At 39.3% G+C, this 26,499-nt stretch overlaps 1 protein-coding gene across 3 annotated transcripts in view; it reads left to right on the top strand.

Moving 5' to 3' along the window:
• Positions 1-650: 650 nt before the first annotated feature.
• The window catches only part of LOC149258976 (arginine--tRNA ligase, cytoplasmic-like), a 284,232-nt gene continuing 258,383 nt past the window's right edge, over positions 651-26,499 (top strand). Inside the window, exons 1-4 of one of the 3 annotated variants that reach the window (XM_089417091.1) lie at positions 651-868; positions 1,645-1,781; positions 13,213-13,343; positions 13,665-13,740. In XM_089417091.1, coding sequence (XP_089273217.1) covers positions 784-868; positions 1,645-1,781; positions 13,213-13,343; positions 13,665-13,740 — 429 coding nt within the window. In that variant the 5' untranslated portion in view covers positions 651-783. The other 2 variants (XM_089417083.1, XM_089417097.1) reach the window with 2 other exon arrangements.

Raw genomic sequence — 26,499 nt, 5'->3', positions numbered from 1 at the left:
GGGAAAACCATTAAGGGGATCCATACAAGAAGAAAATGACATGTAAGTTGTTGTATAACACATTAAATTTAAGAATTAAACAATTTAAGTTATTATTATCCACATTTAAGGCCACGACCAAGCCATACACCAAATAGGTGTATGAGACCCCCTTGTTTGTGGGACAAGGGACCCACCTCCATGCAGTGATGTGACTCCTATATTTACAAATGCATACATACTCTACCCCTCTAGTTTTGAACTTGTGACCTCTTAAGAGGAAAAACATGCTTTTAACCATTAAGCTCACTCAAAGTGTATCTCCAAACCCACCCATAAGACAAATATAAACATTTAAATTCATTATAAATTTTTACACTATTTAATTTAATCAAAATAAATAAATTGATTTGTTTCGAAAATAATATTGCAATTTAAATATTGTTAAAATTAAAATTAATATTAAAAATTCCTCTTCCACTTTTATTTATTTTTTCAGATTAAAAGCCCACGTAAAAATCCATTAATTCATCGCGCAAGCGCCACTAATCCATGTCTAGAGGATTAAAAGCCAGAAATAAAATTTGACTATGCTCATTAATCCATCTTTAAAGGGTTAAAATGATTAAGAAAATTTAATTGATCAACAACAACAAAGATAAGTGGATGATGATGCACCAGAGAATTTGGAACTTTAGGTTATTTGCTTTTGGTCGAGGAATAAGAATACTAAAAAAATTGATAGTTGCCAAGTCATTGAAAGGCGGTCAACATTTGAAAGTATAGTTTCTCTATTTCTATACCATGGCAAGCCGTATTCTGTTACAATCGCCCTTCTCATACACATTAGCAGGAGCCCGCCCCACGTCTTGTCGCGCTACTGCTCTTGGTAAGCAGAACCATCCATTTGCTCTTTCTTATATTTGTCACTCACTTTGTTTATATAATGTGTACAATGCTGCCATTTAAAAATGAAATTTAAACGCATTTTCTCTGAAAATCGAGAATGTTTATAAAGTTCTCAGAAGGTACTCTGAGAGTTATCCTAAACTGCATTTTTCAGAAGGCACTCTGTAAATTTTCCCAAGTTCTGTTTCGCAAATTTGAGCTTATTTCTGTAACTTCTGAGACGTTCGCGATACTACTTTTTATATGGGTCATTTACCTGGTTACCCATTTGGTCATTTTGTTGCATTTTCAAGGCATTAACTTGATGTATTTTGTTTTGTTTAATTGTTTTGGGTGTTGTTTTTCTAAACGCTCCTAGAGGGTGAAGGATTCTTGGTTCTTATAGTCCATTACTGCATAATTGATGTATTTTTTGCATTTTTCTACAAATATTTTCGAACATAGACTGTTATTTTCAAATACTTTATTCTTCAGTAACAGGTTTCATATGCTAATTGATTTTTGGGGACGTTAAATAGTAGGGGTTGGACAGTGAGCTTGTGTTGGGGGAGAAGGGTGACGTTCTCTATGTCTTATCTTTGGCATTTTATGGGTCATACTTTTCTGGATGGTCAGTGTTTGGCCTTATTCATCGAGTCAGCAATCGTGTCCAAAGGAGTAGCGGGCTTAGTGTAACTTTTATCTCCATAAAAGAGGGTCTTAGTGGATTCTGATTGCTTCCTTTCCTTTTTTCTAACTTCAGCTTGCATTGTCAAGACTTAACTCGGAGGAGAGGGACCACTTGGAACCAGAAACCAAGAAGAATTATTTTCACAAAGCCTTTTACATCGTCATCGGTCATGTGCGGGGAAATGGCTTCTACAAATTCTGAGCAAGGAGGCAACTGCAATACTGTAAGTTTACATTCAACCTATTTGAAACCCCATAAATACCTGTCTTTTCTGGAAAATATGAACTTATTAGCGAATTTCCACTACGACATAGAAAACATACTTTCAAATTCATCTCTTTTAAAGTGTATGTCTTATTTTGTGGGTTGTATATGTTTTAGCAAAGTTTTAGGCACGTGAAATGTAATAAATTGAAGGAATTGAAATAATGTAGTCTCCCTCAAGAAGAAAAGAACTTACATTTACACAAGATATCTATTCATTTATGAAGGTTGTGTTACGTGATTAGCATCTTATTATATTCAAGCAATAATAAAATTTGATGAATACTGGTTTTCTGTGGTGTTTGACTTTTCTGCTCGTTCCAGCTGTTATCTGGATCAAATCATCTCCCACCTCTGATATTTGGTATTCAGCTACTTCGTTGAAGTCTCCTGCTACAATTCTATTTTGATGGGGGATGACTGAGTCTGACTTATGGATGGAGAGCCAACATCGTTTTTTGCTTGCCAGTTGTTGGGGGCGTGGATATTAAAGATATAAAAGGTTCTAGTAGGTTAGTTCTCAGCAAAGGAGAACGAGATCCAGTGTTCCAACATAGATTCCTTTTCAAAGCGAAGGAAGTTGGGGTTCCAGATGGCAGCAAAGCCCTCCTGAAGCCCCTCCTTCCTCTTTAACGCTTGCATTACAACCCTTCCCGCAAAATCACTTAATACAAGTAAAAGATTCATGGCTAGGTTTGGTTTCTTACAGCAAAAAATAGGTCTTTCAAATTTTATTAGCTATTTAACTTTGTCTCTCTTTGGTACTGATTCTATTCCAGTTTAAAATTCCACGAGAGAATCTTCATTGCTTACCTGATTTAGAATTATGACCAGGCGCTGCTGCAAATGGTTGACTGGGTGCTCATGGTTTTATCCTTCCTATTTTTTCTTTATGAACCTATTTTATATGATTTCTTTTGGGTTTCCTTGGGTCTTCTTTTGGAGTGAGGTTAGCCACTCTTCAATAGGTGGGAGATAAAGGTTATGGTGTTGATTGTTTCTGGTATCCTAGGGTCCATCTTTTCTCTTGCATTTCCATGGGGCGTTTTTGGCCAGTGTTACCCTTTGAAGGAGAGGATTTTAGGCAGTCTTACATAATGTTTATTTGTTGCTGATATTTTTCCCTCTTCAGGATCCATTGGAGGGCTTTCTTTTGATATTTCATTGTCTAATGGGATGGATACTTCTATCTAGGTTTCTTGTAATGGTGGGGTTTGCTGAGGATCTTTTTTTCCGTAGTGGCCCTAGGTTTCTTGTAATGCTGGGATTTGCTGAGGATCATTCCTTCCTGGGTTCCCCTGGGATTGATTACTGCTCTGAGGGTTGAAAATTTATTCAGGTTTCGGCTGTTTGTTGCAAAATGCCCATACTTGTGGCATCAATCGTACTTGAAAGGAACTTGTTAGGAGTCCATCTTTTGGACATGGACCCTATTTCTTCCTCAGGGTCAGAGTACAGGGACCAACTGTTCAGGTAGAGGCCATTCGATCCAATGAACCAAGAACGCCATTATAGAATTTTATCCCTATCTTTCTTGGTTTCAAACCTAGAGGATAACAACCCTTCATTGCAATAATATTGATGAAGATATCCTTGAATAAGCGGAGACCAATCATTCATTTTACCCTCCTTCCAGACATTTGGGACTCCACCATATTCCATTGAATTTCCCTATATTTCCAGATATCACTTGGAGTCTTGGGGTTCTTTTCCTATACTTGACAAATAGGGACAATATGCCTTTCTTGTGCTGCTGATTTTGTGGGAGACTTGAAGGCCACAGTAGCCTGAGCAAAATGGCGAGGGTGCTGAGCCCCTCTTGTGTGGGACATGAATGCTGAAGCTGAACCCTAGCAGAGTGTTCCCATTCTCTTTTGAAAAAATATATTAACACGTGTGCACCTGCAACATTTTAAAGTCATTTTATCCACACCCTGTTCCACTAGGTGTGGATAAAATTAGATTTAGTTTTCCATTTCTTTAATTAAGTTGAAATCTAAGTGCAGTCTTTCATGATAAACTGTAATAAAATTAATGTGCAGTGATTTGACTCTGCATGCCAATGGCAGCCTATCCATTCCTATCCCTCCAGATGCTGGTAATGGCACTTGTGCATGCGCCCTTTCCCTTCTGAAGTGTGATGGTATTCCTTGAAATTGTAGATGTGTTTTATGAACATATATATGAGATAATGTAAATATAAATAATAATAACAATCATAAATAATGATTAATTAGTGTTTAGTATAGAAGATGCATGTCTCTAAGGACATGACCATTCATGAAAGGGCACTTGCCTAGGTATATAAGCAGACCCTCATTTGTAACATCATAATCTCATATCTTCTGTACATTCTTATATAAATATATTTGTCCTTTCATGGATATTTATATATTTCAGATCTTTTGAGTATTTTGCTGCGTATATGAACTTTTTTCATAAAAATTGATGAAAATGTAGTATAAGATTTTAAAACATCTGTGAGATATTTTTAAAAGTTTATTTATAGAGGCATGATAGTACAAGAGCATAGAAGTGAAGAGAGTCACATAAACACATAATCTTGTCTTCATTGATTTTATGAAAGTACAAGGTACTATAAAAGCAAGCGAGAGTATTAACCTAGAAGTCAAGATGAGTTCCACATATAAGCCAATATTTTGGATTAAATGTCCATTTTGCAAAACAGAAATTGGGTATTGGTGGATTCATAAAAATTGTGAAATATGTTGTACAACATGTGGGAAATTATTTAATATAGAAGAACCTCAAAGTAATGAGCTGATGTGAATGAAAAGATTAGAAAAAGAACTCATAAAACTTGAACAAAAAATTGAGGTATCAAAAAAGAAATATGAAGACCTCGAAGATATGTTATACAATGTGTCAAAAGAAAAAGGACGAGGAAATTTTGCGTTTAAGGGACTGTAGTAAAAAATTACTTGCAAAGGTGAAGAAGTCCAAAGATGCAAAAAAAAAAATTAGAAGAAGAAAATGAATGTCTTGAGAAGAAATTCAATGAGAATCTATCGAAAAAGGAAGAAGAAAATTTGTGCTTAAAAACCTTGAATCAGAGGATAATAGAACAAATCGAAGATTTAAAAAATGAAAAGCTTGAACATTAAAATCAAAGTCTACACACTCGAATTAAGAAACTTAAAAATGATAAGAAATCATTGAAGAACAAATTTGAAGAACTTATCACAAAAGAAACATCAAAATCTTCAAACGTAACAATCCAAGCTGAAGAAAAAATATCGAATACCGATCTTGTCAATATCACAACTCAAGAAGATGACAAACCAATTTAAGTAAAAACATATTTAGATATTGCTGTTCAGATGATGAAAATTCCAAGTGAAGATTCTGTAACCAACTCAACATCATCAGTACCTGAAGTAAATCAAGAAATTGCCACACGCATGATAAGAGAAAGTCAGATCACAAGAACTCCATATCGACACCCAAACCATAAAAGCAGACATCTCAGCAAGTTTGCAGATCCATATCATTCAGACTAGAAACAAATGACTTATGTTCCAAAGAATGTCGATGTCACCACAATTCAGTCTTGTGATAAAAATCCATCTCAAGTTTCCAGTAACCGCAAGATTCTGCAGAAGATTGATTTAGGATGGTTAGATCCCTTCTTAGTTCGACTATTTTGTTTATCACTCAAAGGATCTTATCATCTTGTATCAATGAAGATGACAAATCAAAGAATTCCAAAAGATGCCAATAGTTTACAAAGAAAAAGAATGGATACACCTTGTCAGCAATAAGCTTTGAGGACAAAGCTTTTAGAAGAGGAAGACAATGATTAGTTAGCATTTAGTATAGAAGAGGCATGTCTCTAAGGACATCACCATTCATGAAAGGGCAACTGCCTAGGTATATAAGCAGGCCCTCATTTGGTGATTCCAAATCTGTCATAGACTAGGTGATTCCAAGTCCGTATATATGAATAGTTGGTGATTCCAAATCCGTCATACACTGGGTGTGGGGTAATTCATTGCTGGATGTCCATTCCTTGTTCCATTGGCTTTGGCAGATCATGGGCCTGAAGGACTTATTCAACAAGATTTCATTTTCCCACATTTACTGGGAATAGAACTCCGTGGCTGATGAACTGTCTAAGCAAGGTGTTTCGTCGGCACCAGGTTTCTTTCATTACAGTCTCTAGGTAAATGGCGAGGTCTAAGCTACTGGTTTTTTCTCTGCTTTCTGATTGGCTCCATTGTTTTTGTTTTTTGTCTTTACTGTAGCTGCTCAGACTTTTTCTTGTTTGATGGCTCAGGGCCGATATGTGCTGTTGATGCGACTTCCTTTTGGCTCCATTGGGGGCTGCCTTCCTGGATTAGTGGTTCTTTTGTATATAGGGGTTATACATTTGCTTCTTTTTGATCTTCTGTTCTTTATATGGTCCGGATCCTTATGTCTTTGGATTGTTTTATGTTTTGATGGTCTACTGTTTCATGAACTTTTGAAAATGTAACGAGTTTTATCTTTAATAAAAATGGTTTGTTTTTTTTGCTTGAAAAAAAAAACAGACCCTCATTTGTAACATCATCATCTCATATCATATCATATCTTCGATACATTCTTATATAAATATATTTGTCCTATCATGGATATTTATATATTTTGGATCTTCTGAGTATTTTGCTGTGTATACGAACTTTGTTCGTAACAATTTGTGACGCTGATCTCGGTTGAAATATGGAACTATCTAGGTTATATAATGGAAATATTTAGGTCAGGAACTTATCTTATCTTTTAATTAGGATATGTTAATAAATAAACTCATATAAAGATACCATTGAAATATTAAATTCATGGTCATTGGTAAGTAAACCTGCAAACTAAAACCTGAGATAGCTAGAAACTTAAGAACTGTCGAAATTGTTGTGGGTATACCAGTTATACAAATCCAGGGCTAACTGAAAACTGCAACAGTGGGTAAAAGTGCCTACACCCTAAACTCCTCAGTAATTGCTTTACCATTATATAACCATTTTCTGTCTTCATTGGTCTATTGAGTGTGCCATGAAGGTATGCAGACTGTTATAGAAGCTGCTGCTGCAGAATCTACTCATCATGTTCCGCCACAAAATAGTCATCACTGTTGCACCTCCTCCACTTTGGTCATGATTGTATGGATCTTCAGAACATGTAAAATCTAACACTCCTTGGTGAGGACCACACTGTGATACTATCACAATGTCTCAAACCCAATGTTACTTGGGAGCGGGAGCGACCATTTTCAGAAGCTCCCGGTTTGGGAGCGAATCCGGGAGCGATTTTTTAAAAATATATATATTTTTTATATTTTTTAATTTTTGATACATATATGTCAACAAAAACATGTAGAATGATGAAATAGACATAAAAAACATAAAAAAACATAAATTGATCATTGAACCATATCACATCAATCATCTAGAAATTATAATCGTCATCAACCATGTCCACAAGTTAGTAAAATACATATTACAACTGCAACATATTGAGTCTTATAAATCATGATTCATCAAATTCAATATTAAAGTTTCAACTTCAAGCTTTCAGAATTGAAAATTCAATAACATTTATCATCATTGATCACCAAAGTTGTACTTGTAAGCCAAGTTTAACCATTACAAGAAGTAATATTGAAGATATTTCTAAGTCCTAACTTCTAACTGTTAACATGATATGAAATGTTAAAAATTTATAAAATGAAACATGAATAATGAGATGAAATGAAACAACTTTAGTCTTTCACAAAGCATCATATTCATAATTCACAATCATTACCAATGAGTTATAATTGCCAAGGCCCAACTTCAAACTTCAAATTTTCATTGTCACAGTGATATAATGTTTACAAAAAATATCATAATGTCATAATGATATGAAAGAGTCAAGAGTCAAGAGTCAAGGACTCAAAACTCAACAGTTATGAAAACTAAAGTCTAATAGAAACTAAAAAAGACAAGTAAACTGTAAATCTACAAGTGGCCCTTGCCACGAGAGTCTCCAGGAGTATAAGTAGGTCGTGGTGGTCTTCTAGGAGTCTCCCGCACAGACCGACGACCAGAACTAGAGCCTCCACGCGAGGGTGTCAATGGAGGTGGCGACAGCAATGGAACAAGACTCGGGCCCCGAGCACTGCTACTGGATGGTGGAGGTGGAGGTGGCATGGCTGCTGCAGCTGCTTCATTTTCATCCCTTACAAGCTCCTCTTCTAGTTCTTCAATATGTACAATGCCATCCTCCAAATTGTCGTCTTCACGGTGATTGTCCCAAATTTTATATGTGGGATCTTCATTAGCCCGATCACAGTAATGGCTCAACAACCTCAAGTTGTAGTGCACATAAACCAAGCTTTCTGCTCGGTTTTCGTTGAGTCTGTTTCTTTTCACATTATGTATATAACTGTAGGTGCTCCAACACCTCTCTGCAGAAGAAGAATTTACAACCTGTGAAAGAACTTTTTTTGCCAATTTTGGCAAAAGTCTGTGGCCGCCATATGTTTCCCACCATGTGAGAGTATCAAATTTATCTCTGTCGTCCATTGCATGGAAGTTACCATACAAACCACTGCCACTGAGGTATTTGCCTATTTCAAGGCGCACAGCTGCACATTCCTCCCTGTCAGGTATCAATTTTTCTAATGCTTCCAAATATCCTCTAGTTACCTCTTGATCTAAGTGGGGTTTGGTCCTAACCCCACCCCCTGCTGCAGGTTTGCCCAACCAAGATGAAGAGTAGTATTTTGGCGTAAGGATATACGCCAAGCAATGTAGTGGAACATTAAGCTTATTCCACCGTTCACACACACAATCATGAATTAGTTTGTACAAGTTGGGATCTCTATTATGAACAATATCTTTTATTTGCCCCAACATGGTATCCATTTTCTCATACACCTCGCCAATCACTGGTTTGTCTGTATCTGCAAACCGAATCATGTGATAAATTGGCTTGGTGAAATCCAATACCTGCCTCACACTTGTCCAAAACTGCCCATCAAGAGCGGCCTCCTCCACCATTTCAAAACCTCCCATGTCAGCTGCATTTGTAGCCCTTTCCTTTAATACCTGCCAATGTGGACTTGATACCATGCTAGCTAATGCCTCTATTACCTTCAAAAGGCGCCTGAAGGTGAGGTAATAGCTACCAAATCTTGTCTTCGCAATCTTCAGCAACTCCAATCTCGAGTGATTGCGGAAAAAGCCATGGGTATTGCTATGATTTGTAATAAATTTTATCATTTGTTTGCCTTTCTTGTACAAATCACCAATCCATTTGTATTGTGCATTTTTGTTTTTGACAATATCATGCAACAAAAGGTTCAATGTGTGAACCAAACATCCAGACCAAAATATGTTGGGGTATTTATCCTCAATAATTGCTCCCGCTGCCTTACAATTAGCAGCATTATCAGTGATGACTTGGATGACATTGTATGGGCCAATACGCTCAATTGTTTCAAGTAATGCTTCTGCAATGTTGATAGCGGTCTTGAACTTGTCTGAGTAATCATGTGCAGCTAGAAAGATGGGACCACTAACAGACACAGCAAGAACACTTATCAATGGCTTGCCTTTTACATTTGTCCATCCATCAGATACAATGGACACCCCATAGTCAGTCCAAGAACTTGTCATTTTATTCAAAGAATGTGATATTTTTGCTTTTTCATGATCAAGGCCAACGGTTCTTGCCTTGTCATACCCAGGGCTCTTGTATCCTTTAGGGGCATCATTTATGGTAGAAACCATTTCGTGCCAATAAGGTGAGCGTAGAACATTGAATGGTATCCCACATGCATAGAGAAACCTGTAAACTTTTGAATCCACATCATTCCTACACCCTTCATCAAGGAACTCTGATATGGTTCTACGGCGTAAAGATGATGACCCTGTGCCGCCATGTCCATATCCACTGCCTTGGGAGGATGCTGAAGGAGTTTTTTGTGAGCTTGGTTCAAAGAAACCCCTTGATCTTTTTGTTCTGTATTGGGCTTCCTCCTCTTCCTTTATGTATTTGGCTCTATCTGCTGTTGACACCGCTGCACAAGTTTTGATTCCTATTTGTTTCTCTCCATCCCATGGCCTTTTCCCGCAGAGGTGTCTTCTAGCACGGGTGTATGAACCTGTGTAATCAGTGTTGCAATGGGGGCAATGAAATTTAGTGGTTCCACCCCCTCTCCCTGTTTCAGCCCTTTGAACATATTTCCACAGTGGAGTTTGGTCTTGTTTAGTTTTTTGAGGGTCATGTTCACCCTCCTCCACCTCCTCCTCACTGGGGTTTTCACCCATTTGACTTCCTCCGGCTTCTTCATCCACCTCTTCAGTTTCAGGCCCCCTCCGTTTCCTACTCTCCACCACCATAATAACCATAAAAGGGACCAGGAAGAGGAAAATGCCAATAAATATCCCCAGGTCCATGGTGTTTGATGTTTGTAGGGTTTGAGTCTTGAATCTGCAAATTAATTTAGTTTATTGGGATTAATTCATTTAATTTATTAATTTAATTTAAATACATGATCTTTAAACTCAAACAGCTAAATTAAACTAACCAAATTAACTACCTAACCAGCTAAACTAACTAAATGATAAAGTTACTTACCTCTGCAGGCTTGCTCCTCGCTCCTTGGCACTTGCTCCTCGCTCCTCAGCTCTGGCTTCTTGCTCCTCAGCTCTTGCTCCTTGCTCCTTTGCTCTTGCTCCAGCTCTCAATCTCTTGCTCAATGAAGTTGAAATGAATTTTTTTTGGCCCATTGGGCTTATAAAATAAAAAAAAATTTCTAAATTTTTTTGAAATTTCGGGTCCGGCGGATTTTTTTTCCGCCGACCCGCTCCCGGAGCGATTTTTAATGCCCGGGAGCGATCAGGGAGCGATCGCTCCCGGGCATTAAAAATCGCTCCGGGAGCTCGGGAGCGATCGCTCCCTAAGTCGCTCCCTGACAGACCAGGGAGCGCAAATTTTTTTAAGGGAGCGCGCTCCCGCCCGGAGCGCGGTTCGGGAGCGGGTTCGAGGGGGGGGGGGGGGCGCTCCCCCGCAACATAGCTCAAACCTCCCCTTTGCTATGGGCTTCAAAGAACATTGACTACCCATGAATTTGAAGTAATATAAACCAAGACCACTACTCCCTTATGTTCTCTGAAATCTCTTCTATACAAGAAAATAATGTAGCAGACAAAAGACCTTCATATCAACCCTTGTGGGTCAATATCTTCAATCTGCAATTATGGGTATCTCGCCCAAGTACCTCTAATATTCTGGCAACTGAAGTACAAGTCTCATTGAGGTTAACTCTCTCTTTCTGAGAAAATCCTATGCCACCAATTCTGGACTTAGACAATTCAATGCTAACATCAACTGCTTGCTTGGAATCAATCACTGGTTCCATAGTGGGTTCTGGAACAATCTCCCAAATGGCATCCTACCATACCTGCTCTACTTGTGCTACCTCAACACTGGAAAGGTGCTCCTCCATGGCATCTTCCATTCCTACTCTGCATGTGCCTCCTCGAAGCTGGCAGAATACCCCTACATCATGATATCTCACCATGCCTCCTCTGAAATCTCTTCAAAGCTGGAAGGGTACTCCTCCATCATGGCATCTCGCCATGCTTGCTTTGTATGTGCCTCCACAAATCTTGGAAATCAGTGTGGATCAGTCAAAACAAATCAATGACCTATCACAGGTTGAGTGTGCCTATCTCAGTCAACAAATTCACTTCAATCACTGGAGCAAGCAACCTCTGACAGGTTCGAAACCTATCATAGCCTATAGGTTCAGTGAACAAAACTCCAATCACTGCAGCTTCCCCTGGCATCACGCCTGCTGACCTCTTACAGGTTTTAGGGCCTATCACAGGCATGGATCAGCTTCAATCATTGAAACTAGGGTATCACACCTGAAATTCTCCAACAACTCTCTCTTCTATGCAGCAGTCCATTCAATACATGGATCCTTGAAGATTTCAGATAACGTGCTTTGTACAAATCACTCCAATCATTGGAGTATCATGGGCATCTCACCCACCAATCTTTTACATGTTCGGATTGCTTCAATCATTGAAGACTTGGGCACCACACACACTAAATCCCTCTGACTATTCTTTCTCATTGGCAGTAGTGCACTCCATATATGGGTCCTAGAAGATTTCAGATGACATGCTTCTGCAGAACCTGCTCATCACCTTTTGCCACAACATTGTTGTCACTGTTGTGCCTCCTCCCCTGCCATCATGATTGTATGGATCTGCTGAAGGAAACACATCCAGAACATGTATATTGATAATTTAAAGTGAATTGAGGATATGTTAACAAATAAACTCATATAAAGATACTTAAATTTATAATATTTTTATTACACACACACACTCTCTCTCTCTCTTGAATTTAATAGTGAACTTTATCTGGATTTCATTGTTTCACAGATTTTATTTTCAAGTTTCACTGTCTTTGAATTTGAACACAAACATGAACCTTGTGACTATGGTAGCACCTAATAATACAAAATATGATCCCTAGACTATATCAACCATATTAGCCTGACAGCAAGGAGGATGTGGCCCCACCTGGCATTTCCATTTGGTATGTAGAAAAAACACGATCTGTAATTACTAGTTGTAGCCTGTAGGTTCTATCTTCCATAGTCATTGAGTCTAATGACCGATATATAGCTTAGGTTTCTGTTTTTCTCTGAGTTCTCTGACATTGTATATGTTCAAACTGATCTTAATTCTAATTTTATGTCATTTTTGAAGACTAGCTTAAGTCTTCAAAAAGTGTTTACATGTTATGTATGGCAAGAATTTTCCCTTTGTTTTAAATGTATTTGTTTAAAAGAGAAGTATGTTTGTTTCTATTAGTCTATTCTTTGTTGATACGTGGTCTGGAAATTGAAGTGGAGCATATTTGTTTTTCTCACCACTGAAGTGTCTTTGCTTCCTTTGGGGCTTAATACAGCTTAGTTTTCTGTTTTTCACAAAGTTTTCTGACATTATGTGTGTTTGAATTGATCTTATATTCTAATTTCATGTCAGTTCTTATAAAGACTTAAGTGTTTGTGTTTTGTCGGCTAAGAATTTTCCCTTTTCCTTTAAATGTATCTGTTTATAAGATAAGTATGCTTGCTTCTTTTAATCTAAACTTCCAAGGATATTTGGTTTTGATTTTGATATTTGTTTTTCTCATCCCTGAACAGTCCTTGCTTTTTTTGGGGTTTATGCCTCAGGAAGTGAAAAGAACATTATCCTTTTTTGTTCCCATTGACACATTTAATTAGTAGACTGAGATTTGATTATTGGATATCCAGCATGCTTTACATTTGCAAGAGAAGAAAAGCCTCATTGACCTATATGTTTGGCTTTTTTACATTATTGAGACAGGTTGGAAATGGGAGTGTTAGGCAACAGCTGTCAAAATTATTAAAGGAGTCACTAAACACAACAGTACCTGATGAGTCAAATTTGGAGCCCTTAATTGCTATTTGCACCGCCAAATTTGGTGACTATCAATGGTATGGTGGATTCATTTATATACTTGTTGTAATGCAAATGACTGACATTTTTGCTTGAAAATTTCTAGAAACCTTTTGATGTTTTTAAATCCCTCAATCTCTATCACCATCCTTGAGAAGGCCTATGCATTCAGGACGGCAAATGATAAGAATACCATTCTCTCCTACACAGTTATGTCCAGTTTTATTTCTTATGTTCTTACATTTTCTCATCACTTTTCTGTAACTGTTTTCTCTTGTTGCTTGATTTAGTTGAGACTTTTTGCTTCGTTTTAGAATGCTTATTAATGGCCATTGTGGTTTTTCCATTTTCTTATTTAGCAACAATGCAATGAGCATATGGTCAAGGATCAAAGGCAGATCAACTGACTTCAAGAATCCGAACTCTGTTGGGCAGGTAAATTTTGATTACTGTTGATTGGAAGTGGTGAATCCTATAAGATAAAGTGGTTTTGAAATTAATGATTTCCTTATATACGAAATATTTATAGATCGTTTAAGTCGGAAAGTCTAATGGCTGTGGAATTAGAGCTGGTTATATTTTAGTTCTGATCATAAAAACATTTATATATCACCCAACCCACACAAAGTGGTACATTCAATATATAGGCATTCTACAAAACAGACAGCAAAACAAAGCATAGGACCATTGTCATCTTTGCAACCAAACATAATCTATTATCCATGAAGACAACTGAGACTATATAGACAATCGACACAAACAAATGGAAAAATGAAACATTAGCCCATTGAAAACAAAACAGAAAGTCACTTTGCTTGCTGATCAAGCACCCTGAAAAACCCTGAACACAAGTATCCTTTTGAACATGCTTGGCCCTGAACACAAATTTGCTCAAGAAGCAAGTTTCAATGTTAACACAAATCATGACTGCCCTCTATTACATTTGTTTGCTGCTGTTTGTAGCTCAGGTGGGTACTTCTGTATAGGTCTAAGTATCTAGATGTGCAGAAGTCACCTAAATTCCCTTCAACTTTAGCAATTAAACTAATGAAATGCAAAGATTATATGCATTAGTGAATTATATGAATCTCAACCGTTGATCTCAAGTGATGTTGAGATCTAATCTCAGTTGTCAATCACTTTGGAGATTATAGTCGTGGATTCAATTGATAACTCAACCTTAGGTTAGAATAAAGGAGAAGACACATTTTTGAGCAAAAGACACAATGATAGTGATCGGAAGGACTTTCATCCAAGTGTGCTGGTTTTGAGGAAGAGTGTAAGTGGCAGCAAGGAGAGGATCCAGGTCAGTCAGTAGATCGAAGGACAGGTCAAGGGTTTGATCAATTGGATCAGTTCTAGGTTTATTGTTGTATTTGTATTTTTCCTCAGAGGGCCATCATCTCAAGAAGGGGGCCCTTGTAAGAACTGATTTGAAGGGCAGAAACTTTTGTGTGCATGTGATTGAGATTGGTGTGTGATTTAATTTGTTTCCGCTATTTATATTATTTACATGTTCAAATCCCAGCCGTGGTTTTATTCAGTAGATTTGCCTAATAAATATTTTATTGCAAGGAAATCTATTAGGTAATAAATTGCCGGGTAGCTGGGGTTAGAATTTTGACAATTGGGTGAAGGATTTTCATCCAAGTGTGTAGGGTGTGAGGAAGAGTGCAAGGGGCAGCAAGGGAGAAGGATCCAGATCAACCAAGCAAAGATCAAAGGACATATTTGTAGAGGGTTTGATCAATTGGAATCTTTCCATTTGTCGTATTTGTATTTTTCTTCAGAGGGTTGTTATCCCAGGTAAGGGAGACTTTGTATGCTGAAGATTATTATTAATGAATCAACAAATTTGAAGGGCAGTAATCCATGTGTGCATGTTTGTGATTGGTTTATTATTTTCTTTTGCTGTAATCTTTTATTCATGTGTTAAAATCTTAGCTGTGCTTTGTATTTGGTAGATCTGCAGAAATAATTAATTTACAGCAATGCAATTTGCTAGGTTTAATCGGCCAGTATTCAGGGTTTAGAGAAATTAACACTTGTCATCTTGCAATTATCATATCCTTTTGTTATGGATGTGATCCCTTCTAGATCACGATTACCTTCAACTCTAGTTGCTGTTGCCATGCAGACCATTGGGACCTTAATAGACCTTGTATGCATTAAGTTATTGCCATTCATAAAAGGCAATGTAGCAAACATTGGCATCGGGATAAAATCACGAGGGTTCGGAAAGCCAAAATCTCATAAAAAGTGTGAAAAATTGGCAAAATTAAGATACCACCGAAATATCGGTAAAAATCGGCAAACATCGGCTAGGCCAAAAAATTGCAAAATCGGGATAAAATCGGGATGTTTGCATATTAAAAGGAGATGATTGGGAGATCCATAAAAGAATATCAAGGCTATGAGAGAAGAGATCAAGCATAGAGTTGTCTATTTGAATTCAGAGATGCCATGGGAACAATTTTGTGCAATATCAAAGATCCATTATATTCCACTTTGATACTTTTCAGGTGCAGTTCTGAATTATTCATTGTACAACTGAGAGGTCTATGCACTGGTTCAAGCAATGTAGTGGCAATGACATCATTTTCTTGGAAAATACATTGTCATTCATGGTGATCACAAACTTTCTTGGTTTCTTTAGACACAGAAAGATTAAGAATGTGCTCCACATGAAGTGGATCACATATTTTTTCAATTTACTATTGTGATTAGTACCAAAAAGGAAAGCACAAACAAGGTAGCGAATTTCCTATTGAGAACCCTAGCAGTCAAACTGACAGGGTTTGCAGAGTTCCAATAGTTTGGTTTTATTGCTTTTACAGAAGATTATGTGCATTATCCATACTTTGTGCACATATATGTAGTTATGTATGACTTTGTGTAGACCTCATCAGGAGATGAGTGAAAATAATAAAATATCTATTGAAGGATGAAATCTGGTATAAGTTGAATGTTATTTGTGTTCTTTTGGGAGATTGCATATACTAGTGGTTGCGTGAGGCATGCCATTCCAAAATATCATGCCACTTTGAAGTGGAGAAGACAACTGCTATTTCGTGGATGTATTTTTACTAGCCAAAGATGACAAAATGGTAACAAGGCTTGTAAGAATTTTCTCTTTTTAGCATGTCCAAGCTAGTGAATTGGAAGTTGGGAAGGTACATTCCTGATTCCACTTCCAGTCTTGAGCATACCATTTGATGGTAGTTGTGGATCATTTTAGCAAGATGTCCATAATGATGATACCATGCAAGAAAATTGTTTTAATGTATCAAGCTGTACACTTGTTCTTTGAGAAGGTATGGATGCATTTTGGATTAACATCATCAGTCATCACTGACTCCAATAGTAGATATATTATCTATTTTTTGCATGCATTGTAGACAAGCCAGGAAGAATTTTTGCCTTCCATCCTCAGGCAGATGGTTAGATATGGGTAGTAAATTGCACCATAGTGTGATTGTTGCACTTTTTTAATCATAAGCATCTGAAGACATGGGATCCCATAGGTCTAACACAATTATAATCATGCACTTGTAGCTCGATAGGACATGTTTTAACCCTTGGATTTCACTAAAGGATTGCCATTCTGGTTCCCATCCTTGAGGCAATGATAGGGAAGGAGGTTGTTGCACTTGGGAAGGTTGTTGAATGGGAGTTAGAGAGCAAGGATTCTATCTAGTCTATGATGCCTAGACTAGTAGAGGGACCCACAGATTTCCACTATTGCAGATTTAATTATTTCCTATGTATTGACTTAGGAAAAAATTATTTTTCCAAAGTCAAATTATAATTTGATCTTAGCCTTATGTTATAAAATATTCTCAGCCTTTGGGAGTGCTAGGTGGGGCCCAGGTCGAGTTATGAAGGGGAGATAAGGCAGCTGGTTGATAGATCAATTTTTGGCATAAAAAATGTGTGTTCTTCTCAACATTTGTAGCTAGTGTGTTTAGTGATTAGGGCACTCAAACCAACGCAGAGAGGGCAAGGAAAAGAGGCATTCAGCTCTCAGATTTTCCAACCAGCGTCACCTTCAACTAGGCCAAGTTTATTTGCGCAGAAGGGGCCACAAAGAGGGCTATACGAGTCGGTACGGATTTCGTACAACTTGCAGGCAGAGAGGGCTATAAGGGCAGGGTGCTGTCCAGTTTGGGTGTTGAGGGGTTTTCAGAGGTTGCTGAGTGAAAGGGAAGGTTCTCCCTCATTATAATTTTTTGAAAGAGCAATTGCTGAAGAAGAAATAAAGAACATACACATTGCAGTTTTCCCCAGTTTGGTTTTCCCTGAGTATCTTTGGTGTCATTGTGTTTTATGGTGTTGTTGTCTTCAGAATATATTTTCCGCTGTGCATGCTAAGTTAGAATACTCAGTATGTTTGTTGAATGTATTTGAAAGTTTCAGTTTCAGTTTCTTTCATTGCCACCAAGTGCCCAAAGAGGAAGAAGGGGTCCAACAAAGGTGGATGAGTACTCTTCCCACTTTGAGAGGGAGTTCTTGCTCATAGCTTGCATGGCAAGCTCCATGGCTAGCAGCATGTGGTATATTGACAGTGGAACTTCATGTCATATGACCGGGAACAAAGAGTATTTTGTCCAGTTGATCAAGAAGGGCATACAATTTCATATAGAGTTGGGAGATAATGGCAGTACCTAGCCAAGGGTGTGGGTATTTTCAAGTTTGAGAGGGAGTCTAGGAACCTTCTCTACTTTAGTCTCAGCCCTAGAAGACAAGGGTTATGAGGTTATCTTCAGCGGAGGAAAGGCCTTTATCAAGCCATCCAACTCCAGAGAAGCCAAGTAGATTGGAGTTAGTGTGAAGAACCTCTACAGGCTTCAGTTTGAGACAATCATGATCTTGAGTAGCAGAGGAGGCCGTGAGCAGGGCCATGAACTTGGGGAGCTTTCGCATAAGCGTATGGGTCACGTACACCATGGAGTGTTGAGATTTGTAGCTTGGGAGGTACTCCAAACCCTAGGGTACAAGGTTGTGGAGGAATTTGACCCACATGGGCTTTGTGGGCAAGCGTACCCAAGCATGGCGTTTTGTACCCAAAATGGTGGGCACGAAACCAAGATGAATTTTATTGATTTAACCCTTGGAGCATGTGTGGAACCCTTAGTGGAGCAAGAGGCTACAAAGAAGTTCAAGGGAGCATTTGTCAAATAGGGAAAACTAATTTTTTATTTATATGTAGTGGGTTTATGGCAAAAGTTCAAGGTCGGCTAGACTTTAGGAAAGCCCTAGAAGAGGGCTAGACGTCGCCATCAAGTAGCATATAAATAAGAGAGGGTTGTAACCTCATTTGGCATCCAACAAGTGCAATCTCTTCTCAAGAAAATACCTTGCATACCTCAGCAAATCGAGCTTGGAAAGGAGCAAGAGAAGTTTGTCTTTTATCTTATGTTCTAGCACAGGTAAATGGAGGAGCGACAATCGAGTTTGAGGAGCCTTTCAGCTGGAGTTCAGTCGAGTTTGTGACCCTCGTTTTGTGGTAAAAGGCAGTCTTCTAGGGTTGAGTAAAAGTCCATTGTTATCTTTGTTCTATGGGTGAAAACAAGGCTGAAAGTCTAAGATTTCTTGTGCAGGACCGAGACACCAAAGTGTTGGTTGTATGGCTCTAGCACCTGGAGTAAATACAGACCAACAGGATGAGTGCATCCTTGGAAAGAGCAAGGTAAGACGTGGAGGAATAAGGGTTTTGAGATGAAGGTTAAGGGCTGCCTCAGACTGAGGTTTGGTCCTGTGGCATAACAGAAGTTTAAGAGGGCCGAAAGTCTGTGGAAAGGTGGAATAGAGGGCTTTAAGTGAGCAAAGTCTGTGGAGAAGGGTTGCCAGGTTGGAGGGTTGTTCTAAATGACTTAGAACAACATATCCTAGTGTGTTTTGTGTGGCATCTTAAGTGCAGGGAGGAGGGCTGCTAGTAGGTGCTTACAGTGCCCTAAGTTGACTCTTTGAGAAGGACTTCAATGCTGATAAGAGAAGCAGAAGTGTTGGAGCTCAAGGGTTGATCTTTGAAGGACTAAAGAAGGCAACCAAGTGGGCTAGATTACAAGCCCTAGTTCACTGTTGGAGAAGGACATCTTCAATGAGAAGAAGGGCAACCTCCAAGCCCTAGATTTGTCATCATTGTAGCAACAGAGGAAGGCATAAATGGGTAGACCAAGAAGCTGTTCACAAATGGAGAGATGTGAACAACTGAAATAAGTCCCTATGGTGGTGTATCCTTGGTGGACAAAGGAGTAGCTAGAGGGCAGAGTTGTTAGAGCTGTATTTAGTGACCTAAAGGACGTGTGATCATTGATAGAGGTAGATTGGAAGCATAAGGACTAGCAATCGTGTTCAGGATATGTGGACTGAAGGAAGCTGAGGAGCTAGCCACATCAGCAAGTAAGTCAATTGTATCTTGTTCAGGGTAGATTAGTTGTCAAAGGATTGACACCAAGCCCTAGTTGTATTCTTGTATTAGTGATTGTATGAGGGCCATGATCCTTGGTACTGGAGCCCTAGACAATTGTATTAAAGATTGTTAATATAACGAAGTTGGGTTGAAAAAGTAAAAGGTTGTCTATTGTGCACTAGTTGATTTACTGCTGTATTTATTATGCTGTGCAAAGTAGTCTTGTTGTGGCATTTGAGTTGGTTGTGTCAGACTGTATGACAAGTATGCCAAGACGTCCTTCCCCAACAGAGACAATAGGGCCAAGAGTATCTTGGAGCTGGTTCATTCAGATGTCTATGGCACATTTTCCTCTCCATCCCTTATGGGATATAGATACTATGTCACTTTCATTGATGACCACTCGAGAAAGACTTGGATCTTCTTTTTGAAGAAGAAAGATGAAGTCTTCTCGAAGTTCGTGGAATTCAAACAATTGGTGGAGAACCAGACAGGTAAAAGTATCAAGACGTTGAGGTTAGACAATGGTGGGGAGTACATCTCCAACACCTCCAAGGACTTATGTGCCAAGGAGGGCATCAGGTGGGAGCTCACCACGCCCTATAACCCTCAGCGAAAGGGGGTGGCTGAGCGCAAGAACTAGAGCATTGTTGGAGTAGCTAAGGCCATGTTGCATGACTAGGGACTGCCCATGTTCCTTTGGGCAGAGGCATGCAACACTGCAGTGTTTTTGCAGAATAGGAGTCCACACAGGGTGCTAGGCAGAGTCACACCAGAGGAGGCTTTTAGAAGAAAGAAGCCCAATGTATCTCACTTATAGGTTTTTGGCTGTCTTGTTTACTACCATTTACCTTTTGAGAACCAGAAGAAGCTAGAGCCCACGACAAAGAAGGGCATTTTTGTAGGCTATAACGAGGCATCCAAGGCGTATAGGGTGTTAGAATTTTTGACATGAAATTCTATTGCAGTAACTGATTTATTTCTCCTACTTATTTCTCACAATAAGTTGTTTACAAAAATCCTTCAGCAAACATTAAAATAAATTCTACTACAGTTATCACATAATAGCATAGAGAAAAATAACAATGATATACAAGCACAAGAATCAATCACATCAACACAGTTATTTTTGGACAGTTGTCCCTGGAAAAACCCAATGCGGGAAAACCGGTGCAACAGATGAGGGTTTATTTGTTATTCTTCAACAACAATCTCTTTACAAGGAATAATTCTGTAGTACATAGAGAAACCTTCAAGAAAACACCTGAGATAATTTTCCTCCTTAGCTATGAGAAATTATTACACCACAGAGACCCTTTATCTTGCATTGCATCACCCCTGCATCATCTGCGTGAGGATTGCGTCATCCCTATGTCACTTGCGTGAGGATTGCGTCATCCCTGTGTCATCTGCGTGAGGATTGCGTGAGATCTCGTCCCTGCCTGTGCTGTCTCTCAGAGCTCTCCCTCTGCGCTGTCTCTCAGAGCTCTCCCTCTGCGCTGTCTCTCTGAGGCATTGCATCACCTCCTCCTCAGTCTCTGACTGACGCTGAAACCCTCCTCTTCCTTCACCCTACAACTCTCCCTCTGAAATCGAACTCCTCCTTGAGAATCGATTTCCCTCGGATTACTGAGTATTTGCCTGATATATCTCCAAATGACTCTCAAGTCTTCTCTTATACTTTTCTTGTTGATGAATCAATGGTCGAGATTAAGTCTTTAATCAACGGATAAGATTAAAGCAGACTTGATCCTCGTCTCTTAGAAGCTTCTCACCGATATCTTTATTAATACCCATTAATATTTTTATTTTCCTAAGTTTAGACTTAGGAACCGATTAAAAATATTAATTACTTTAATAACTCCTTATCCGGGTGGAATTTCTCCAAACGATTTTTGGGTCTTGGAGATCTCATGTGTTCTAGCCCCTCCACAAAATTTTGGAGCTAGAGCACATATGATGCTACCCAAAATCAACATAGGGTGTACGCCCCAACACTCGGGAACACCATGTTAGGTGTGATGTGAGGTTTAATGAGGAAAGAGTTCACAGGAAATCCTTGGAGTGTGAGCAGGTTTCAACACAGGAGAAGCAATAGACTCCCAAGCAGGAGGCTTAACTAACTCCATAGATTCAATCATAGCCAATTATTGGGCAGGTCGAGTAGTATGCAGATGAAGAGAAAGTGCAAGACCAGTAGGAGAGAGTAGAGCGAGTGGAGCCCACTCATCCAGTGACTCCTAGCACAGGGAGAAGACGAGCCAAGTGGGCATATCAGTTGATCAGGGAGGCTCAAGAGAGAGTTGGAACCCCTAACTCCACATTAAGACAGAGTAGACAACCACATAGGTATACGGGGTACATGGCACTGTTGACTGAGTTGTTAGACTCAGAGCCTTCTTGTTACAAGGAGGAAGCCTCTTAGCAAGTATGGTGAGATGCCATGGTGGAGGAGTATTCTTCCATCATGAAGAATGAAATCTGGGAGATAGTGCAAAGACCAGTTGGCAAATCAGTGTTTGGATCGCGTTGGATCTATAAGATCAAGCATGGAGTTGATGGGAGTGTGGAGAAATACAAGGCTAGTTTAGTGGCCAAAGGGTTCTCTTAGGTTGAGGGGATAGAGTATGATGAGACGTTTGCAATTTTGCCTAGGTACTCGTCCATTAGGACCATATTGGTTGTTGCAACACAAATGGGGTGTAAGGTCCACCAAATGGACGTAAAGTTTGCCTTCCTTAACAGAGTTGTCGAGGAAGAGATATATGTTGAGTAGCTTGAGGGGTTTAAGACTTTCAACAGAGACACACATGTATGTAGGTTGAAGAGAGCCCTATATGGGCTCAAGCTACATCGATGGCATGGTATGCCTGAATAGACAATTATCTTATGTGATTGGGCATCATTAAGAGTAAAGCGAATCCCAACTTGTATTACATTGTGGTTGGAGGCATTCTGCTCATTCTAGTGTTGTATGTAGATGACTTGATATTGACAGGAGCAGACAGCCTAATCTAGGAATGCAAGAGAGATCTTGCAAAGGAGTTTGAGATGAAGGATTTAGGGTTGATGCACTATTTCCTTAGGCTGGAGGTATGGCAAGGTGATGGGGAGATTTTCTTGGGACAGGGCAAGTACACGCTAGAGATTCTCAGGAGGTTCCACATGTAAGATTGTAGGCCCATGACCATGCCTCTAGTCACAAATTGGAGGAAGGTGGATGCTACCAGAGCAGAGCGAGTTGATGCCACACTTTACAGGCAACTTATTGGGTCATTGATGTATCTAGTGAACACATGGACCGACATTTGCTTTGCAGTTAACTAGTTGAGCCAATTCGTGGTTGAGCCTACCATAGTGCAGTGGGTTGCTGCCAAACACATGTTGAGGTATCTCAGAGGCACAACAGATTATGGGTTGTTGTACAAACAAGTTGATGGATCGAGGCTTCAGGGCTCCACATATGTAGATTGGGCAGGGAGTTCTACAAACAAAAAGAGCACTTCAGGTTGCACATTCAATGTTGGGTCAATAGTTATTTCCTAGTTCAACAGGATGAAAAGATCAGTGGCACTGAGCTTAGCCAAGGCCGAGTACATGGCTGCTAGCATGGCAATCTGTGAGGCTATCTGGTTGAGGAAGTTCCTTGTTGGGTTCATTCAGGAGGTGGACCTCACAATCATACATTGTGACAATCATAATTGCATTAAGTTCTCTGAAAATCCAGTGTTTCATGATCGCTCCAAGCACATCGAGATCCAATACCACCATATCAGAGATTGTGTTCATAGGGGTATAATTAGACTTCAGTACGTGCTTGTTACCCAACATCCGTGGGTGGTATCCATAGGAGAAAATTTCTCCCAGATGGCCCTCAGCCGACAACCAACAACCCCTTGCAGCCACTAGATAGCTCGATGTGACACTATCTTCGCCAGCTAAGTCAACCATGTGGCCCAAGCCCATTTGTTATGATCGTATGTTTGAAGGTGGGCCTCCCGACCCCGAATGTATGACTTTTCATTGGTATAGTTGAATAATTTTGTTTACTTGTCATGGACACTTTTGGGCATGGATTGGTGGGGGGATTCGACGGAAAGAGTAGGCTAGGTTTGTACTCTTGTCTCCTCTGCCTGATTTAGTGGTTAGCCTTATATCCTAGTCTCGTGGGATCTCCTTTACAGGCTATTAGCTTTAGGGATGACACTACACGGGAAATCCTGATTTTGGTTGTGTGGTCCCGCTTCTTGACACCATATACAACACTCCCTTCCGCTCATTTTAACCCCATTTATCACTTTTCCCATCCGGGTCCACATTTGTCCATTTAGTCCACAAAGGTTTAGCCTCCCCCTCCCCTTGCCCACACCTTGGGTCGAGCTTGGAACAATGTCCCAGAGGTTGATGCAGCTAAAAAGAAGAGAAAAACCATAATTTGGCTACTTTCAATAGGAAATGTGTTGGAAATAATACTGAGAGGGGGGGGGGGTGAATCAGTATTAGCAATTCAATATTTCATTTCCATAAACAGATTTATATATGCTACTTCTGTTAATGAAACCTGCGTGTATACGCAACAGTGTTTAGAGCAACCAGTGTATACCTTGCAATCTTATAATTTAGTTAGTTGATCTTTAATCTGTGTATCAAAACCATATAACAAGTTATCAGATGCAGTAAACAGAACAGGCAATCGCACACATGAACGCAAGATATAAGGTGGAAACCCAATGTGGGTGAAAACCACCTGCTGCAATCGTCTCAATCTTTCTTTAATAAGAAACTTCTTCTACAAATTTTGTATTAGTGCAACCTTATACTAGTACGCAGGCTTCTACCTGCAGAAGGCTACAACATTCTCTCGTTCCCCAGGTTCTCCTGGAAGGGAGCTACAACCCCCTTAGCTCTTGTACTAGCTGATGTGTTTATAAGTACGTAGGTGCTGACCTACAAAAGGCTACAACCTTCTCTTTTCTTCCAGGGACCACGTTTCATAAATTTCAGACTGGATTCATCAATAATATCAATCAAACATAAAATATATCTGCATCAATCAATCTCCTTTGCACCAACCAAAACTGAATCAATCAATCACTTTTCTGAATGTTGTAACCAGAACACAGTAACAATAACCAGAACCCAATGCAGAACCCAGAACACTGCAACAACAAACAGAAGTAGCTAAAACATATTTTATGAGATGTACGCTACTTCAATGTGTTGAACCTGCGTTCATACGCTGTTATCTGAAGGCAGACTTGCGTATACGCTGTTTTTAAATGCCGAACCAGCGTGTATACGCGCCTTTGCTATACTGAACTTGCGTACAGATCTGTAAAAGATGATTCAACCTTTACAACTATTCAGACATTAGTTATACCCAGATCATCAGATTTACAGATTACGACATGCACCAATTATAAAAGATCAAAACCACACAAAGATACTTCTCTTCAAGCCTAAAGATCTTGACCCATCAATAGAACTTATCCTTCTTCAAGCGCTCAGGTTCCTCCTTGATTCAGATCCAACTATGCACCATAACCCAATGACCAGTATTCTAGATCTTGCTCTTCATTAGATATTCAATACTTGAGTGCCTTTGCCTAATGATCTCCTCCTCCTTTTATAGTCTTAGGCCTTACTCAATACCATGGTCCAAAACCACTTTAGAATCAATACCTTGGACCAAATACCTGGGGTCAATACTTCGGACAAGATACCTTGGACCAATATCATGGGTCAAAATACCAAGGACCAAATACCACGAACCAAAACCAAGTTTTCCAACATGTACGTGCTTTTCGTTGCGTGAGTGCGTGTATACACATACGTGCCTTTTGGTCTGAGAACTCGCGTGTATACACAGTATGGTCAAGGGGAATCTGTGTATACCTCTTTTTCCTTCATTCTGTGATCCTGAACTGTGATCTGTCATCTGAGTGAGTTTCCATCAAGGACAACACCTGTGTCATAGTGCCAAACCTGTGTCATAATGCCAACAATCTCCCCCTTTGGACTTGATGGCAACCCTAATTCATTCTCTCCCTTTGTCATCAAGGGCAAAGGGTTATGCTCCCCCTAAGTACATGTTGAATTCTCTGATATACTGAAGTGTGCTGTTCATGCTCCCCTGGACTGTAAGCAAGGTTTGCAAAAAGATGTTCTACAAGAAGAACATGATTCTATACGTCATAAATGACATTCCTATCACCAAAGGCTCATACATACATCCATCTCCCAACCAAGTGGTGATATACCAAGATTTACTCATCCACCCAACCAAGTGGGGATACATTAAAAGTTTATACATGATAAAACAAGAACATTACATCATCCATCCCAGGCATAGTGGGGAAACAAAATAGGTCGTTACATGACCTTGATAATAAAAGTTATACATAACATAGAGACAAAATATCTAAAACAAGACTATGATAGTCATCAGCAACTATCATCAGCAGCATCTGTCAATCACCATCTAGACCAGCAACCATGATCTCCCTCTGCACCTGTTCCACCTGAATAAAAAACAACTGTGAAATTGTACCAAGATCTTCTAAGGTAGTGCCAACAATGATAATGCATTATTAGAAGTATATGCTCTCCCTGAACCTGTGCCAGATGATCACTGTTAGACCCATATCAGACTCTTTTCAACTTGAGTCTGGCCCACTGATATTCTTCAAACCAACATATACGTGGCTGTATCCACATAAACTGGTGTATGTACGCGGATACGCTTCATGAAACTCGTGTACAACCACTGTTCTCTGAAACAG

Source organism: Pinus tabuliformis, chromosome 6, assembly GCF_031772625.1.
Source record: "Pinus tabuliformis cultivar Carrire ecotype Pingquan chromosome 6, CPIR1, whole genome shotgun sequence".
NCBI classification, from domain to species: Eukaryota; Viridiplantae; Streptophyta; class Pinopsida; order Pinales; family Pinaceae; genus Pinus; species Pinus tabuliformis.
Note: the sequence above shows the minus strand (reverse complement) of the source record. Positions and strands in the feature narration are given on the sequence as shown.